Below are 18,378 nucleotides of genomic sequence, written 5' to 3' on the forward strand. Positions count from 1 at the left end.
AATAAATGGAATTGCTGTCGCTTGAACCACTCAGCCGTCATCTTATATACCAGGTCCAGGGTGAATGGGACTGCAGAGAAGTCTGGTGCCTGTTGGTTGCTGGATAACAGATGGGAGGACGACACAGGACGGGTTAGTAGAAGAGTTAAAACTTCATGCAGTTAATGAGTGTTATAGGCTTGCCTAAAGAAATGGGTTTTAAGACCACGTTTGAAACTTTGGAGGTTAGGTATTAATCTGATAGTCCGGGGCAGAGCATTCCATAGAATTGGTGCAGCTCTAGAGAAGTCTTGGAGACGCGAGTGGGAGGTCCGCACTAGGGTAGAGGTTAATCTAAGATCACTGGCGGATCTAAGAGCACGGGTTGGGCGATAGACTGAGATAAGAGAGGAGAGGTAGGGGGGTGCAGCATTATACAGAGCTTTAAGGATGAGGGTTATTATTATTTTAAACTGTATTCGAAAGGAGACTGGCAGCCAGTGCAGCGACTGGCATGAACTGTAAGCATACATGGTCCCCTTATCAAACGAGCTGTGTCAGGCAGAATTTTGGGTTGTTTTCATGGCTTCCACAACAAACTTGTTAACTTTGTCGCCACCCTGCTGTGTAATCCACAAAAAATACTGGCAAACTTTTATCATTTACCGATATTATTTCAGCGCTTCTTGCGCATCTGTTTACATTCCCCTCACCCGCCATATCCTAAACTTATAAGAACGCTACTACACTTGATCTTATACAAAAGGTTCTTAGAAGTGCTGTTTGGGGAGTAGCCTATAGACAGGGGCTTGGATTGGTGAAAGCTCGCCTGGCAGCGGAGCGCCAGCTCCATGCCAAGATCCAACTAACATAGTTTTAACTGCAGCACCTTTAATCTACTACTAGTTCACTGCCTCCATACATGGTCCCCTTATCAAACGAGCTGTGTCAGGCAGAATTTTGGGTTGTTTTCATGGCTTCCATGTTAACTTTGTCGCCACCCTGCTGTGTAATCCACAAAATATACTGGCAAACTTTTATCATGTACCGATATTATTTGAGCGCTTCTTGCTCACCTCCTTTGGTTCCTCTCTGCCACCCATTGGTTTGAAGCCTGAGTCCATTTAGGGTATGTCGCCATGACACTCTCTAGCCTGCTGCCGCTGCCTCTGCATGCCGTCCCCTATAGTGTCAGGGTCAATTATTGGATGTTTTAGATGCTATCTAGCTTCATTCTGTCACTCTGTCATGGCCATGCTGTTGCCCATAATTTTGGCATAATGTTGCGATTATGCAGCCTCAGAGGCATCCATGCATGCTGCCCCTGCTGTTTCCTGTCCATTTCCGTGGTGTTTCCATCCTTTTCTGAGGTTCCCAGGTGTTTGGCCAAGCTTCCCTGTGCAGAGCCTTGGTCCCCTTGAAAAATGCTCGAGTCTCCCATTGACTTCAATGGGGTTCGTTATTCGAGACGAGCACTCGAGCATCGGGAAAAGTTCGTCTCGAATAACGAGTACCCGAGCATTTTAGTGTTCGCTCATCTCTACTCATAAACCATCATGCAAAAACATTTGGATTAAAACAAAAACAAGTTTATCTCCTTAAAATTTACAGTGGATTGCTCATTTGGCCCATAACGTCAGAGTGATTTAGGTTCACGTCAGACTTTGTGATGTTAGTCTTCAGGTTTTCATTGTCATTCAACAATTCTAGTTTAAATCCAAAGCCTACCAATGAAAGAAAAGAAACTCAATAGCATGAACAGTAATGTATACTTGTATTGCTTACATCAACATCATTTTCACGAGGTAACATTTCTGAGCCATAGATGCTCCTGAAACTACAAGATAATTTAATTCTGCTTTATATGATTATATTATACAGGTTGTATAAATATATTTAAAAATCACCTGTATTGTTAATATATGTGGTATCTTTTGGTGCACATAGTGTGGAATGTGGTTGGTCTATCAAAGTCTGCTTGTTGGACATATTTTTGTGAACTGATCTGCACCCTTTTTTTAATATAATTCCAATAATTTTGAATTCTGGTGGTGTGCACGCCTCTATTTTCCTAAGCACCATCATTCCACACGACACTTACTATTTATAGAATTAGAGGGGTCATTTATTGTCGGTGCCACAATATTGATCTTTTCTGACACTCTTGACTTTTTCTATTTTTGGGGCAAAATTGTGGCTCTGCTTGTGAATCCAACAGTTTTCTAATGCTTCTATTTTTCTCACTCTATTGTGGCACAATTTGTGGTGAGAGCAGAAGAAGCTGGCCTAGGGAGTCCTAAACCTTTTAGTTAGTGTGCCAATTCATTAACCCCTTGCACCTCAAACTTACACCTAACTTAAAAATATAGCACGGTTCTAGCGCGACCCTGCGGCCAAATTAATAAATGCCCCTCAGAGTGTTACCACTGATCATCGATGTTACCAGCGCTGGGAAGCAGAATGCCAAACCCGAACCTCTGGCTGAAGTTTGGGTTCACCCACCTCAATCCACAATGTTCACTATTTATGACACGTGCAAAATGACTACCAGCATAGACACACACTAATAAAATCTTTGTTTTACATTTGCATTATCTGGAACATTCAAGGAATGCTAGTATATATTACAATTCAGTACTTACCAGTAGTATCCACTAAAGGTATTTCCACGTCTGACTGTGAAAAGAGAAGCATTACATTTTAGACATAGTTCTCTTATTTGTTCATAAATGAATTTTTTACAGCTACGTCAAAAAGCTTATTATTATGGCTAAGATACTGATAAGGTTCTATGTTACAGGTAGCTAATTTAACCATAAACCTAGGCCCCATTTGGTGAATTGGGTTATTTCTAATACATTGTTAACTGGTCAATAATATTTGGTGAGTACTTTGAGTGCAGGTTTTCATTTCACAGACAAAAGATAATGGGGGCATCCATTATTTTTGGAGCTAGGTGTTGTTTTTTTGGCACCTAATTTTAGCTGTGATTTGTACTGTGATGTTATATTGTGGTGAATGGCCGTACTAAGAATGTAGAAAACTGCACTAAAAGTGCACTGCCTGTGTATAATGATTGGTGTGCCCGATTCATTAAAGGGCACCTACCACCACGAATCTACCTATAAAGGTAGATCGGGTGGTAGGTGGATCAATAGGATAGCCCTTTTAAGGGCTAATCCTCACGTCCATACACGGTTTCGATAACTTTTATTATCTCTATATTCAAATTTTCTTATGCGGCTACTGGGGTGTGGAGTAGCCGCATCTGAGGTTACACAGGGTGGCTGCTCCACGCCCCAGTAGCCTCTTTTCTCCTCTTACCGAAAATCTTCGGCGCGCAGCTACGAGGAGCTGCGCGCCCTCATCCGACGAATCTGCTGTCTGCGCATGCGCAGAACAGCAGGCCCATGCCCGTGCCTATTTAATTAACTGCCTTAATGTCCAGTTCTGTAGATCACAGCACCATAACCTGAAAGTTGAGATTCTTATCTTTCATATGATACTTAAAGCATGTTTGTAGGTACAATAGAACAGAAGATAGGGGCTTTTGAATTGACACTCCCCCTGCAAGCACTTGACTCTTATGTGAAAATGGGATGAGAAGAGTCATATTTGCCAGACTTTGGGGATGATTTTATAGGCAAATGGGATATTTAAAGAGGGAATTCTAGAAAGGACATTTCATACCCTACCTGAAGGTTCTAGTAGTTTAAAGGGGTTATCCGGGTTTAAATTTTTTTTTATGTCCGGGCTGGGGAGGGCTATTTAAACATAATAAACATCTACTTACCTCCTCCGGTGCTGCCGATGTCCCGCGCCGCGGCCCGTCTTCTCCGTGCGCCGGTTTCATTACACCGGCGCACAGGGAGCTTCCGGCCGGCCGGAAGCTCCCATGCGCACCATCTCCCAGCGCTTTCAATGCTGAGAGATAGGGACGCATGGGAGGAGCCGTCCACATTGCGGACCGGAAGCTCCCTGTGCGCGGCTTCCGTGCCCCTGTTTGTTTACAGGGGCACGGATCGAAGTGACCGCGGCGCGGGACATCGGCGGCGCCGGAGGAGGTAAGTCCATGTTTATTATGTTTAACTATCCCTCCCCAGCCCGGCCATAAAAAAAAATTAAACCCGGATAACCCCTTTAATGGGGTCAAATCTGGTGATGGGTTCCCTTTAACCAGACTGTTCTAATTTTGTGGAATAGTTACATTCCAATAGATGGCGCTAAAGTTTTTACTCTAGTCTCCTAAGAGAATTAATTTTTATGTAAATGTAGGGTTCCTGCTCCCAATAGATGGGTGATAAGTAGATTTGGCTGATAAGTTTAGTGTTTATTTATGAAAAAAAATAAAAACTGATGAACATTATGAAAAATTTGCCATTTTCCAAATTCATCGTTTTACCACCTAAATAAGTTGCTGAATAACATTTATAACTTACAAATTATGCAACTTGTAAATCGGTTTTCTGTATTTTCGTGGAGATTTCAGAATTGACTTTTATGGGGATAGTTAATTTTTTTAAAATAAATTTTTAAATGCATTAGAAAACACCAATTTTTGAGCTGAAAAATCCCTACCCGCACTCACATACACAGGGAAGAAGAAGGTGACAGAAAGCGACACGTGCAGGATAGTGAATCGCGCCAGACTTCATCCTTTTTGGACAACGCACCTCGGTGATCGTGTCAGGACCAGGTAAGTAAATCTGCCCCAATGTATGCGCTGTGCAGCGCATCTTAACTATTACCGGGGCCCCTGGGTAAGGGGGAACAGAATGGTGGGAGCTGCATACTCTAGAGATGAAGTATGCAGCCACGGCCCCTGGGTGGGAGAGAGGTTCAGGTTCAGGGACCTTCAGTCCCGCAGTTACATACTGTACAGGGGCGTAACTACAGTGGTAGTAGGCATAGCAGCCGCTATGGGGCCCGCAGTGTTAGGGGGCCCCGACATCTGACCTGACACTAAAGAATGGAGGATGTTTATCACTATATACATATTATGCCGCATTTTGTACAGTATAATATGTATATATTCTGTATGTGTGTATCTGTGGTGTGTATATGCTGTATCTGTCTATGGTGTATGATGTGTATATATTGTATGTGTGTATATACATCAGTGTATGGCACTTTATATATATTTGTGATGTGTATATGCGTGTAAGAGTGTATAAAATTGGGTGTGTATGAGTGAAGAACTGTATGTATATAGGTATTTTAATGTGTGTGTGTGTATATATCAGTAAAACACAAAAAAGCCAAATCCCTCTGGCACTATGCACTAATGCTGTCCGGACCACAGTAACATATATATACAAGCATTGGACTAGGTCCTTTAAAATTTAACTTTTACTCAATCACTCTAAAAACAACAACAGTAGAGGAGGACGAGGTAGAAAAAAGATAGATACCCAACAGACAGGAGAAACACGTTTTTTAGAACAAACGTACCCCCTGAGAAACCGCAACCCTACACCACCTCAAAACCCCAACCCACAATGGCAAGTCAGGTAATTAACCTCTCCACATACGCACTAAGCGAATTTGAGGAAAAGATTCTCAACAAAGGTTTATCATTTGTCCCTACATCCGATTTTAATAACTTTACTTGGATGAAGGATATACATCTCTTTATAAGAAAACTTAAATGGCACAAATTTTTTAAAAAACAAGAAATGAAAACTTGTAGAGAATTAGGAATTCCCTCTGATCTCTTGAATGATGTGAGACTATTGTTCAGTCTCAATGAGGAACCCCAACCAGAATTAGGAGTAGGACCATTTACTAATCTGAGGAACAAAAGTACCATGATGCCACCAATTGGTGATACCTCCCCGGTAGATGTGTTCCTCAACTTGGTAACTGAAGATTTGACCAATATGGTACCCTGTCACTATAGACACAACCTCAGAAAACAAGAGATGGAAGCCCTCAATAATCTGGAGAACAATAAACAATTAATTATAAAACCTTCAGATAAAGGAGGCAACACAGTAGTTTTAGATGTTGATTCATACAGGAAACTCTGTACTGATATTCTTAAAGACACCACCAGCTATGAGATCCTAGAAAGGGACCCTACATCAAAATATGAAAAAGAGTTAAAAAACATTATTGTCCAGGCTAGGAAAGACAATCTCATTAGTGATGAGGAGCTGGGATTCCTCTTACCAAAATTCCCCCGAAGGGCCACATTTTATTGTCTGCCGAAGATACACAAGGGCCTAAATCCATTGAAAGGTAGGCCAATTGTTTCTGGGATAGACAGCCTGTCCCAGAACATTGGTGTATACCTTGATAGAGTCCTGCGTCCTTGTGTACTCTATCTCCCGTCCTATATACAGGACACTGCAGATCTAATTCGTAGGATTGATGGGATCACTATAGATGAGGACTGTATCCTCTGCTCAATTGATGTGGAAGCACTCTACTCGTCAATTCCCCATACTGCTGGACTGATGGGGGTAAAACATTTTTTGGACTCCAGGGGCAATCAGTTCACTCCAGACAATAAGTTCATCTTGGAACTTCTTGGCTTTCTTCTGACCCACAACTTCTTCCTGTTCGACCACAAATACTACCACCAGCTCAGGGGCACTGCCATGGGCAATCCCTGTGCACCAACATATGCCAACTTGCTCCTGGGCTGGTGGGAGGAAACGATGGTCTTCAACGAACAACGAACAACCAACAACAACAGGATTGAGTTGTGGGTCAGATATATCGATGATATCCTGGTAATATGGAGGGGTGATGAAGAATCTTTCAGTGACTTTGTTAGAGATCTCAACAAGAATGAGATTAATCTAGGCTTTACATTTGAGGTCGGAAGAGGGACTCTCCCATTCCTCGACCTAGAGATCAGTAGGGAAACGAGTGGAGAAGTAAATACAAAGGTCTATAGGAAACCGACCTCCACAAATGCACTTCTAAGATGGGAGAGCCACCACCCAATACGTTTAAAAAGCGGAATTCCTAAGGGTCAATACTATAGACTGAGGAGGAACTGCTCCACGTATGATGAATTCAAAATTCAGGCTAAGGATCTCAGGACAAGATTTAAAGAAAGGGGATACCCCGACCATGTCTTGAGAAAAGCATTTAAAGCAGCATGCAATAAAGACCGCGGGGATCTACTAAAAAAGAAAGATGAATTGAGACAGGACAACAAGGTCAGATTAATCACGACCTTTGACAATGGGGCAAAAGAAGCCTCTCAAATCATCCAAAAACACTGGAACATCTTACTGATGGACCCAGATATACAAGATGTATTGAGTGAGACCCCACAAATCACTTTTAGAAAAGGCAGATCCCTAAAGGACCGTCTAGTACAAAGTCACTTCCACCTCCCCCAAAGGACAACATGGTTGAACAAAAATACACCCACTGGCAACTTTAGATGCAGTGGGTGTATTGCTTGTCCATACATGCAAACATGTAAGGATTTCATCTCTACGAACACAGGACACAACTACCGCATCAAACATTTCATTAATTGTAGAACCAAAGGGGTTATCTACAAGATGACATGTGGATGCGGTTTGGAATATATAGGAAAAACAAACAGGGAACTGAGGAGACGCATAGGGGAACACCTATTGGACATTGAGAAGAATAATGACACTTCCATAGCAAGACATATAAATCAAGATCATGCGGGTGACCTCTCGATGGTCTCGTTTACAGGCATCGACATAGTGAAGCAACCCCTGAGAGGGGGAAATTGGGAACAAATGACTCTAAAAAAAGAGACATTTTGGATATTTGAATTAAAAACAATGAGCCCTACTGGGCTTAATGAACAACTGAATTTTAAATGCTTTCTGTAAAACACACTAGAAGGCCCCCCCCCCCCTTTTTGGGACTCCCTTCAGACGGACCAGCCAAAATAATCCATATCTCCCCCCTTTTTATGCCCAAAAATTATAACAACATTTGGATTAATCGATAATAATCTTTGTTGTCATTAGGGGCTAAAAATTAGGACATACGAAGTCCAACCAAATGCCATCTTTCACTAAAGTTGACACTATATACATATACCCTAAATAGATAGGTTCTGTATAGATATATTCCTCAAAAGATATACCACCTTCCAGCGAGATTAGTTGATATACCATTTAACCCATGGAAGAATAAGGGATACATCGAATTATTAATCACTTTAATTACAGATTGGCCTACAGTGTATTTGTGACACAAATGAGAATGATTTCTTCCTTTTTAACCATCAATCTCCACCAGGGTGGTCTTCTCTTGAAAATGACATTTCACATATTTTTGATTAACTTATAAAATATGCTAGTGGCACGCATGCGCACAATGGATGAACATAGTGCGCGCCATGTACTGAAACGCAAGGCACCTCAGAACGCATGCGCCACTTTTGGCGCACGGGGTGAACCTCCGGTTCAGTGGATGATACAAAGCACCCTATTACGCATGCGCCACTTATTTTGACATTTGGCGCACGGGATAAACTTCCGGTTCAGCGGATGACGCGCGATACATGGAAAACGGCGCGCATCTCGGATCATACCTGTGGATCATACTCCTTAAACACACCCGGAAACAGGGCGGCGAGTAACTCCAATGAGGTAAGAGACTACCACCCCTTTTGTTGACAGGTGGGTGGGACTTGACACAGATATAAGGGAAGAGTGTTCATTTGGCTAATGCTCACTAGCCAAGGTATACCACTTATTGTAGGTGGACCCGACCCCTCTTCTGGGGAATTTTCCAGGAAGGCCTGTGCGTGACCTATATCCAGGATTCCTGGAATCCCAGATTTGATTGTTATCTTCTCCCCCTCCTGGACTTTTTTGTCAGTCCTCAGCAATCCCCCTGATGATTCACCGCGAACGGTGATGAAACGCGTAGGGTAGGGAGGGACGGGGAGCACACTTGTTTGGCTATACCTTTAGGGCATAATAGTACACCGGTCTAGGGACGACTTGGGTACTGTCCTTGTCAGGACGGGAGCAATTGGGGCAATAGGGACAACTAAGTATATAGGGAGAAAAACGATTCCCCTTTAGGTCTCTCAAGGATACCTATCCTGCAGCCCGATACTCCACCTGGTAAGAATGCTCGATTTTTAATATTTGTTTTTTTTTTTTTTGCATTTAGTGTTTGTTGTTGTTTTTAGAGTGATTGAGTAAAAGTTAAATTTTAAAGGACCTAGTCCAATGCTTGTATATATATGTGTATATATCAGTGTAATATTTTTAAGCAGTAAGGGGGCCCCATTAAGAAGTCTGCTATGGGGCACTGCCTCTCCTAGTTACGCCCCTGATACTGTAGGTATGCACCGCGGGTTGGGAGGAGGTGGAGACTATGGAGACTATGGCGCTTAGTCACACAGCTGCATACTGTATAGGTATATGTCTGGTGGAGGTGTTTAATCTCCTGCTTCTGCATCACTCTACATAGTAGGCATAGTCCCCTTTCTCATCTAATAGATCATCTTTCCTAGACTGTCACAGTATATATGACTGTGACAGTCTAGGAAAGCTGATCTATTAGATGAGAAAGGGGATTATATTTATTGATGCAGAAGTAGGACATTGGACCACTACTGTTGCCATAAAACACCTCCACTAGATACCAGTAACTGTGGAATTTCTCACCCTCGGCTTAGACTCGAGTCACTAAGTTTTCCCAGTTTTTTGTTGTAAAAGTGGGTACCCCGTCTTATATTCAGTCTTCTTATACTTGAGTATATGCGGTACATCTAACTTCAAAGTTGATTTTCAGGATGATCCCACCAAGCTTGTTCATGTAAGAAAGATGATCTAGAAGCGGTTCAACTGCCTGACTACACACTGGTAATGGTTCATGAGTCCAATTTCTGATGACAGGTTCCCTTTAAGGACCTGGATAATTATGTAATCTCAGGTCCTAGTACCAGCAGAAATCACTACAAATCGTGGCAAAAACGCCATGAAATTGCACCCCCTGTCTGAGGGGTGGGGGGAGCCCTAGACAGTCATCTACCCTCGCCCACACCTCATCTTGCCTCCGCTATAGGAAATTTGGCTATATTTTACTTTCGTAATTGTTTTCTGTGGACTTGCAATGTTAACTTATGATTTTTAACAGGCACTCTATTACCAGTCCTGCGTATGCTTAAACTTATTTTTCACACAATAGTCTATACATATGTTTTCCAATCTTTCCCATCACTTTGTTGGGTTTTTGACCAACTCTTATTTTATGTATGTACAATACTTTATACTTGTAGATGCATTATTGTCTTGTTATTTCAATGAAATCTGTTAGTCCTAAATGTTTTATTATCCTCCTTTTACAAATAAGCACCACCATTCTGAGCAGCCAGTTTTACCATACATTGTGCAATTGTAGAATGAATTGATAGATCTGGCCCAGCCAAGAATGCAATTTTACAAGGGTCTAGGGGAGCCATGTGTCAATCTCTCAATACTATGGGGCTTATTTACTAAGGGTCCGTGTGCGCACTTTCGTCAGACTTTCTGACTTTTTTGGGGATTGCTTGTCTTTGACAGGTATTTAACAGGGGTCTGCCCTGGCATTGGACAGTCGGAGTGATTCCGACTAAGTGCAGGATTTAACTTTCAAATTGTGTTGCAAGACAATGCACTTACATGCACCACAAAGAAGAAGGTGAACTACGGCGGACCTGAGCTGGGAAGCAACAAATGCAGGATATCGGAGGCACGAGTGAATCATGGTACAGTGCATTATCGTCAGACAATGCACTTTCGGGGATGGGTAAGTAAATGTGCCCTAAATGTTAAGTGTTTGTTTTAACCAGGAGCATAGCTAGGTAAAAAGGGACCACAGAATTTTTCTCCTAAACCTCGGATACTAAGAGGGAAGCAGAAAAGGGGGTACAATAAGAAAGGGAAGATAGGAGGGGCCATAATACGAGAGGGAGCAAAGGAAGGGGCCATAATACGACTGGGAGAAGAGGTGGGGGCACAATAAGAAGGGGAGCAGAGGAGGGGGCAATAATAAGAAGGGGAGCAGAGGAGGGCGGCTTAATGAGAGGGGAGGCACAATAAGTGGCGGGAGAAAAGGATGGGGCTACAATAAGAGGGGGATCAGATGAGAAATCCATAAAAAGAAAAGGAGCATAGAAGGGAGAGGCAATAAGAGAGGTAGCAGAGATGGAGGGCACAATAAGAGTGCAGCAGAGACAGGGTACAATAAGAGAGAGAGCACAGAAGTGAAGCACAATAAAAGGTATAGCGGAGACAGTTAACACAATAAGAGAGAGCAAAAGAGGGGACCATAATAATAGGGGGACACAATAAGAAGGGGAGCAGAGGAGGGGGCCATAATGAGAGGGGGGCACAATAAAAGGGGGGAGCAGAGGATGTGGCCACAATAAGAGGGAATCAGAGGATGGGGCCACCATAAGAGGGAAACAGAGGAGGGAGCCATAATAAGAAGGGGAGCAGAGAAGGAGGGCACAATAAGAGGGAGAGCATGCAGGGGGGCACAATAAGAGGGAGAGCAGATATAGGGTGCCCAATAAGAGGGAGAGCAGAGACAGGGGGCACTACAATAGTGGGGCCACAATAATACGGGGATCAGGGAAGGGAGCCATAAAAAGAAGGGGAGCAGAGAAAGGGGGGATAATAAGAGTGGTAGCAGGGACGGGGGCACAATAAGAGTGCAGCATAGACTGGGCACAATAAGAGGAGAAGCAGAGAAGAGGGGCACAATAATAGGGAGAGCACAGCATAGAAGCACAATAAGAGGCATAGCAGAGATGGGGAGCACAATAAGAGAGGGAGCAAAAGAGGGGACCATAATAATAGGGGGCACATAAGAGTAGGGAGCAGAGGATGGGGACACAGTAAGAGGGGATCAAAGGAGGGAGCCATAATAAGAAGGGGAGCAGAGAAGGGGGTAGACAATAAAAGGGAGAGCAGAGATGGGGCAAAATAAGAGGCGGAGCAGAGACGGGAGTATTTAACTATGATACTCAACAGGCATTGTATTTTTTTCTTTCTTTTTTTTCTGAGTAATCAAATTGATTGACAAAATTAAACCATAAATGAAATGGAATCAAAAGAACCAAGTGGTGCCCTAACAGTAAAAGATACACATAGGATTTAAAGGGAACCTGACAGAAGGATTTCCCATGTCAATAAAATGCCATGCATGTCCCATTCTACACAACATAAACTTGCATTTGACTGAGATATCGCCTTTTCTTCATCTAATTTCTCAAAACCTAGCCAGTAGACAAATACATTTATGTTATTTGTATAATGTGCCCTGCAGCAGCAAGACATAACCCTGATACCTCAAATCCAACGGACAAATTCCCTTTAAAAAAATTGAATACAAAAATAATTATATTTTCCTCATCTAAGATCATATAATATAATACTACCTCTTGGGGTAGCCTCTTTAAAGTTACTCTCCATTATTTATTCTACTGTTACTCCTGGCTGCAGACTACAGGAATTTTATAATCTCTTTTATAGAAATAATATGGGAGTTTCGAAGTCTGATATATTCTGAATATAACAGCATGCGACTTTATACTTAAAATAATAAAATATTTTCTATACTAAAAGAAAGTGGTTCATAAGCTTCTGTTTGGAACTTACCAAATTACTTGCTGGAGTCTCATCAAATGTTGGCTTAGGAGGAGAGTTCCCACAAACATCTCTTATAATCGCGTTTACATCTGGAAAATGTTTCTGTAAGGGAGCCCACAAATATATCATGAAGCAGGCACATAAATAGTGCAGGGTTCTATATTACAATAGTGTAAAGTCCATAAGGCTATGTAAAAATATTTGTAATCATTTGCTCACAGCGTACCTCCAATTATAAAACACGTTTTCATGCAAAAATAGTACATCTACCGTATATACCGGCGTATAAGACGACTTTTGAAGACTTAAAAATCTTCTGTCCAGTCTGGGGTCGTCTTATACGCTGGTAATGTTTCTCACCTTTCCCGCGATCCACCGAAGCTCCGCTGCCGGTCAGTCAGAGGCCCGCACCTGACCCCTGCGCTGATAACTCGGCGCAGCACAGCGAGCAGATGTTTTGAATTGTGACAGCCGCGGGCCTGCCTGTTACAACACACGGACTGTTCTGCATCTGGTCCATGCGCTGGATCAGGGAGGGCCCGGAGCTGTCATAATTCAAAATTAGAACGGGCCCCCGATCCGCCCCCGTCCCACCCACCTCACACTACTTACCCACCGTCGACAACCATCACTTTCGCTGACGCAGGCTATGTGACGCGCCTGCCTGCGCCAGGTCTGCTGAGGTCTATGACCCGGCACCTGACCTGCAGACGCGTTATCAGCCGTCGCCTGCGCCGGATCCCCTGATGAGAGGCAGCACGAAGAGGAGCGGGATAAGGTAAGAATTATGTTTTTTATTTAGCTTAAATATATAGGGCCCTGTTTGGTGGTGGGGGACATTATGTATGGCTACTGGGGGTGCAGGACAGTAATTATAGCTACTGGGGGGGGCATTAATTAGGGCTACTGGGGGGCAGGACAGTAATTATAGCTACTGGGGGGGGGGGAGGACAGTAATTATAGCTACTGGGGGGCAGGACATTAATTATAGCTACTGGGGGGGGCAGGACATTAATTATGGCTACTGGGGGGGCAGGACATTAATTATGGCTACTGGGGGGGCAGGACATTAATTATAGCTACTGAGGGGGGGCAGGACATTAATTATGGCTTCTGGGAGGGGGGCATAATTTTAATTTTTACCGGTGTTTTGTATGCGTTGGAAAAGGGGTAGTCTTATACGGCGACTATATCTTAAACTCTATATTTTAACAGGAAAGTAGGGGGGTCGTCTTATACACCAGGTCGTCTTATACGCCGGAATATACGGTAATTAAAGAATCCTTCTTCAATAAGGTTTGACTAGTCTGCTTTTCGCTTTCTTTTTACTGTCTATGGCGAGACAGTAAAAGAACTGGGGTTGCTGAAATAGAGAACTGCAGTTTCTCAGCCTTGCTATATACTTAGAATTTTTTATAGCACTCTAGTATTGTTCAGAGAAAGAAGGTAATAAATCGCATACTATATGATAATAGCCTTCTTCTCCCCCTTCCCTCTCCATAGACCTCTGTTTGTGAAGCAGAATATTGACAGAGGTGCCATTAGAGACAAGAAGCCAAGTTAAGAATGTAACCAAAGAAGGGAAGGAGGAAGCATAGTTGTTTTAATAAGACATAGGACAAATTTATTTTATTTACCTGTTCTATTCATTCATGAAATTTTGTTTATAGAAATAAACTGTAATAAAAGCATAAAAAACGTTTTGCGGTGACAACTAAAGTCATCAAAGTCTTTCTTTTTTATGGTGAAGCATTATGTAGCATTTGTCATCTTCACAGTTATTAAATTCAGAATGGACTGATACAATAAAGTTACCAATTCAAGACATGGGCAGGAGCGTAACAGGGGATGCGACCGCAAACGTGCCCAGAGACAGGCCTGCACCCGCTAACAGTGCCGTACATGCATAGCTAGGAAAAGGAGGCCCGGTCCCATCACTCGTCACTGTGGTACTCCATGCTGCAGCACTGAGTACTATATGTACCAGTACAGCTGAGAATAAAATCAGAGCGGCAGCGCGGTCAAAAGTCAACATTGCCCATACAGGAAGCAGCAATAAGTAAAAGGTTAAATACAATGCCCCACTAAAAACAGTGCAGTCTGTACGAGTTGCAGTTTGCCTGTGTAGTGTGCAGAGGGCACCAGATTCAGGATTTCTGCCGCACCCTGCACTGCGCCAACAGAGTGCACCAACATTTTTTGGTGCGCTTTTGAAATGGGCTGTGCAACACAATTCTATTGGACTCTGCATGATAAATGTGTCGCACAATCCAACTGAGCACCGGAACACCCCTTTTGGTGCAGAAATTATAAAACAAATATAATATATATATATCATTATGGAACGCTTACAAGCTAGTTAGGGGTATTTTCCCATTTGCAAATATCATCATTGTACATTAGACTTATTTTAGAAAACATATATTTATGTCAGACAATTGTTTTTGTGCATGGCAGTAGATTAAAGGAAACCCATCATCAAAATGAAGCAAGCCAGGGACACTTACTCATAGCTCCAAAGACCATGTTATCCATGGCCTCCGTCCTTGTAAAATAAAAATTATGCTAATGAGTCAGAAGGGCTCATAAGGATGTTAGCAGAGCCGCTCCATGCTGCTGATTCACAGGCGGTGCACTTCCCCCTCTTACTGTGTACTGAAACTTCCTCAACTGTGTTGATATTATATTAGGCAGAGCCATGGGGAAGTGCTGAGGCAAGCAGGGGAAGGGTGAGTGTGAGTAACAGCCTGTAAATCTGCAGCACAGAGGGACTCCTGTAACACCCCCAGGCACCATTGTGGCTCAGTAGAATCATTTTAAAAGTTGATTTTAGAAGGAATGAGGCCATGGATAAATATATGAAGATTACCACAGTCACAGTGCCTGGATTTATCATCTAAGTGTTCCTGGTTTTTCATGCTAGATAGATTTTTTATGGAGGAGACAACTGAAGTTTCTAAAACACCAAAATAAATGTAATATAAAGCATGTAGGCTAGTATTACAGTTACATTACTTAATCTGCACTATTTTCTTGTCCCCTGACATGACAGTTCTATACTCTAAACTCACGGTTAACAGAATTACTAATTGATGCTCACATTGCTTTGCGGATATGGACAAGATGCATTAGATTGTTGAAAAGTATTAGAATCCACACCAGGGTCAGGGTACTCCATGTTGACACCAGCCTGAAGGGGAAAAACACAACTATGAATTCATATATTGGACACAAATTCATTACATCAGAAGTATGACAAAAAGTTTTCATGCATACAAGTTTATTCTAAATGGCGGGGGACCCCATCAGAAACATTGCCCACAGGACTCTAGTTACGCTATTGGAAATGGGTAAAAGTCTACATTGCCCATATAGGAAGCAGCAATAAGTAAAAGGCTAAATACAATGCCCCACATTTACTAAAAATATTGCAGTCTGTACTAGTTGCAGTTTGCCTGTGTAGTGTGCAGAGGGCACCAGATTCAGGATTTTTGGCGCGCCATGCACTGCTCCAACAGAGTGCACCAACATTTTTTGGTACACCTTTGAAATGGGCTGTGCAACACAATTCTATTGGACTCTGCATGATCTTTATAAATATATATATATATATATATATCTATATATCATTATGGAACGCTAACAAGCTAGTAAGGGGTATTTTCCCATTTGCAAATGTCATCATAAGAAAACCTTTTTAAAAAATTGTACATTAGACTTATTTTAGAAAACTTATATATTTATGTCAGGTAATTGTTGCCCATGGAAACCAATCACAGCTCCCCTTTAAAATATTCATGAGCAATGGTAAAATGAAAGCTGAGCTGTGAATGGTTGCCATGAGCAACTAGAAATATTCTGACTTTCAGACAGCTTGATAAATCTGCCCCAATGTGTTTTAACAGAGTGTGGCAAGAGTGGACAGGGAAAGAAAGAGCTAATAGTGTAACACCCTTAGAGATAGCATTGGGATTATAGTGAATTTTAAGCTCACCGTGTGTTGTTGTGCTGGGATAGGCACAAGACTATGAAATAACGTTATTATGGTTACAGATGGTCTGGTGCCGCCTCCTGGTGGATAAACTCCTGTGTGGTGTAGCCGCACTACTCAGGATTTGCTTGGCAGTAGTATTGGAAATGGGATCCAGTAAAGTGGCCCACTCAGAGTGGGATTAACAAGTGGAAATTTTTAATATAAGTCTAAAAACATAACGCGTTTCAGGGTTAGGGAAACCCCTTTATCAAGTGAACAGAGACTATGGCAGAGAAGTGAATCGGATGTTCCGATTTCAAGAAATCAGAACATCCGATTCACTTCTCCGCCATAAGAAATCGAACACCCGATTCACTTCTCCGCCATAGTCTCTGTTCACTTGATAAAGGGGTTTCCCTAACCACGAAATGCGTTGTATTTTTAGACCTATATTAAAAATTTCCACTTGTTAATGCCACTCTGAGTGGGCCACTTTACTGGATCCCATTTCCAATACTACTGCCATTGTGTTTTAACACACACCTCCAACACAAAGGGAAGGGGATTACCCACAACATAAATGAATTTCCACTGAGCACCACACATTTGTCAACTAAAAATGTACATTTCAGAACGCATGCCTTTCAGTGGATATGCATATGTGTTCTGGTCAAGCCCCTTCCAGTTGCTTTTAAAAAACAGAATTAAAATACAATGTGTGACGCAATGCAAAGGTTATGCTCTGCCACACTGCCATAATGATTATATTAAACAATAACATGATGATTTTTTCATTTATAGCATTCATTACTGTCATTATTTCAGACATATAAGCAGATGTATATGAAATAGCATGAATATTGAAAGTGTATTGCTATTTTTATATATATATATATATATATATATATATATATATATATATATATATATATATGTATATGTTGGTGTACATCAATATAAAGAAATATATAGTGACACATGCTTTATTTATATGCATATGTACACATACATGTATAAATTCACATTATACACATAAACACATATGCAGAACACACAGTGTAGACATGTGAGAATAGAAAAATGCAGTATACACCTGAACACATAGTGAAGACATAGTATACACCTGAACACATAGTGAAGACATAGTATACACCTGAACACATAGTGAAGACATAGTATACACATGAACACTTCCATTATACGCAATATACACGCACTCTACATTGATTGCATTAGCTGCACACTTACATTTTAGGCAAGACAATAGCAGAAGAGGGGAACATTAAAGCAGCTGGAGACACAGTCATTACCCAGGCCAGACATTTTGCCTGCACACTCTGTCCTCCCTCCCCCTCTGCCCCGTCTATCAGCCACTTCCTGGTCCATAGGAGCCCGGGAGAGACCTCCAGCAGGGTCCTAGTGACATGAGCAGCAGCTATGTGTCAGTGAATGTTGTGAGGGAATAGAATCCATTTTCTATTGTGTTCTCCCTCTATGTGTCTTCTTCTTTGGCTCTATTGATAGAAAAGACCCCTATGTACCATCCCCCCAGTACACAGATCATCTTTCAGAGGCTATTGGAATGTGGGTATGGTCAGTAGGTTCCTTTGTCTCAAGAACCTATAAAAACTGTCTGCAACCTAAATAAATTGGAATTCTCTAAACATGTGAAGGTCTGAGTGATTCACCGAGCAGCTCGTACTATACAACCACACACATCGAGATATGGGGATATTTCCCTGACAAAACTTGGCGCTCGAACAGCGACATGAGTTTGCATGACGCCTACCGGAGAATTTAGGGATCATCCTTTCAGGACAGACA

The 18,378-nt window shown here is 42.1% G+C and overlaps 1 protein-coding gene across 1 annotated transcript in view; it reads right to left on the reverse strand.

Moving 5' to 3' along the window:
• Positions 1 to 1,526: 1,526 nt before the first annotated feature.
• Positions 1,527 to 18,378, reverse strand: part of LOC140068899 (IST1 homolog) — a 40,387-nt gene continuing 23,535 nt past the window's right edge. Inside the window, exons 8-11 of the mRNA XM_072114257.1 lie at positions 15,682 to 15,771; positions 12,591 to 12,683; positions 2,622 to 2,655; positions 1,527 to 1,703 (exon numbers count right to left, since the gene is read on the reverse strand). Coding sequence (XP_071970358.1) covers positions 1,585 to 1,703; positions 2,622 to 2,655; positions 12,591 to 12,683; positions 15,682 to 15,771 — 336 coding nt within the window. The 3' untranslated portion in view covers positions 1,527 to 1,584. The remainder of the gene's footprint in view (positions 1,704 to 2,621; positions 2,656 to 12,590; positions 12,684 to 15,681; positions 15,772 to 18,378) is intronic.

Source organism: Engystomops pustulosus, chromosome 7, assembly GCF_040894005.1.
Source record: "Engystomops pustulosus chromosome 7, aEngPut4.maternal, whole genome shotgun sequence".
In the NCBI taxonomy this organism is placed as follows: Eukaryota; Metazoa; Chordata; class Amphibia; order Anura; family Leptodactylidae; genus Engystomops; species Engystomops pustulosus.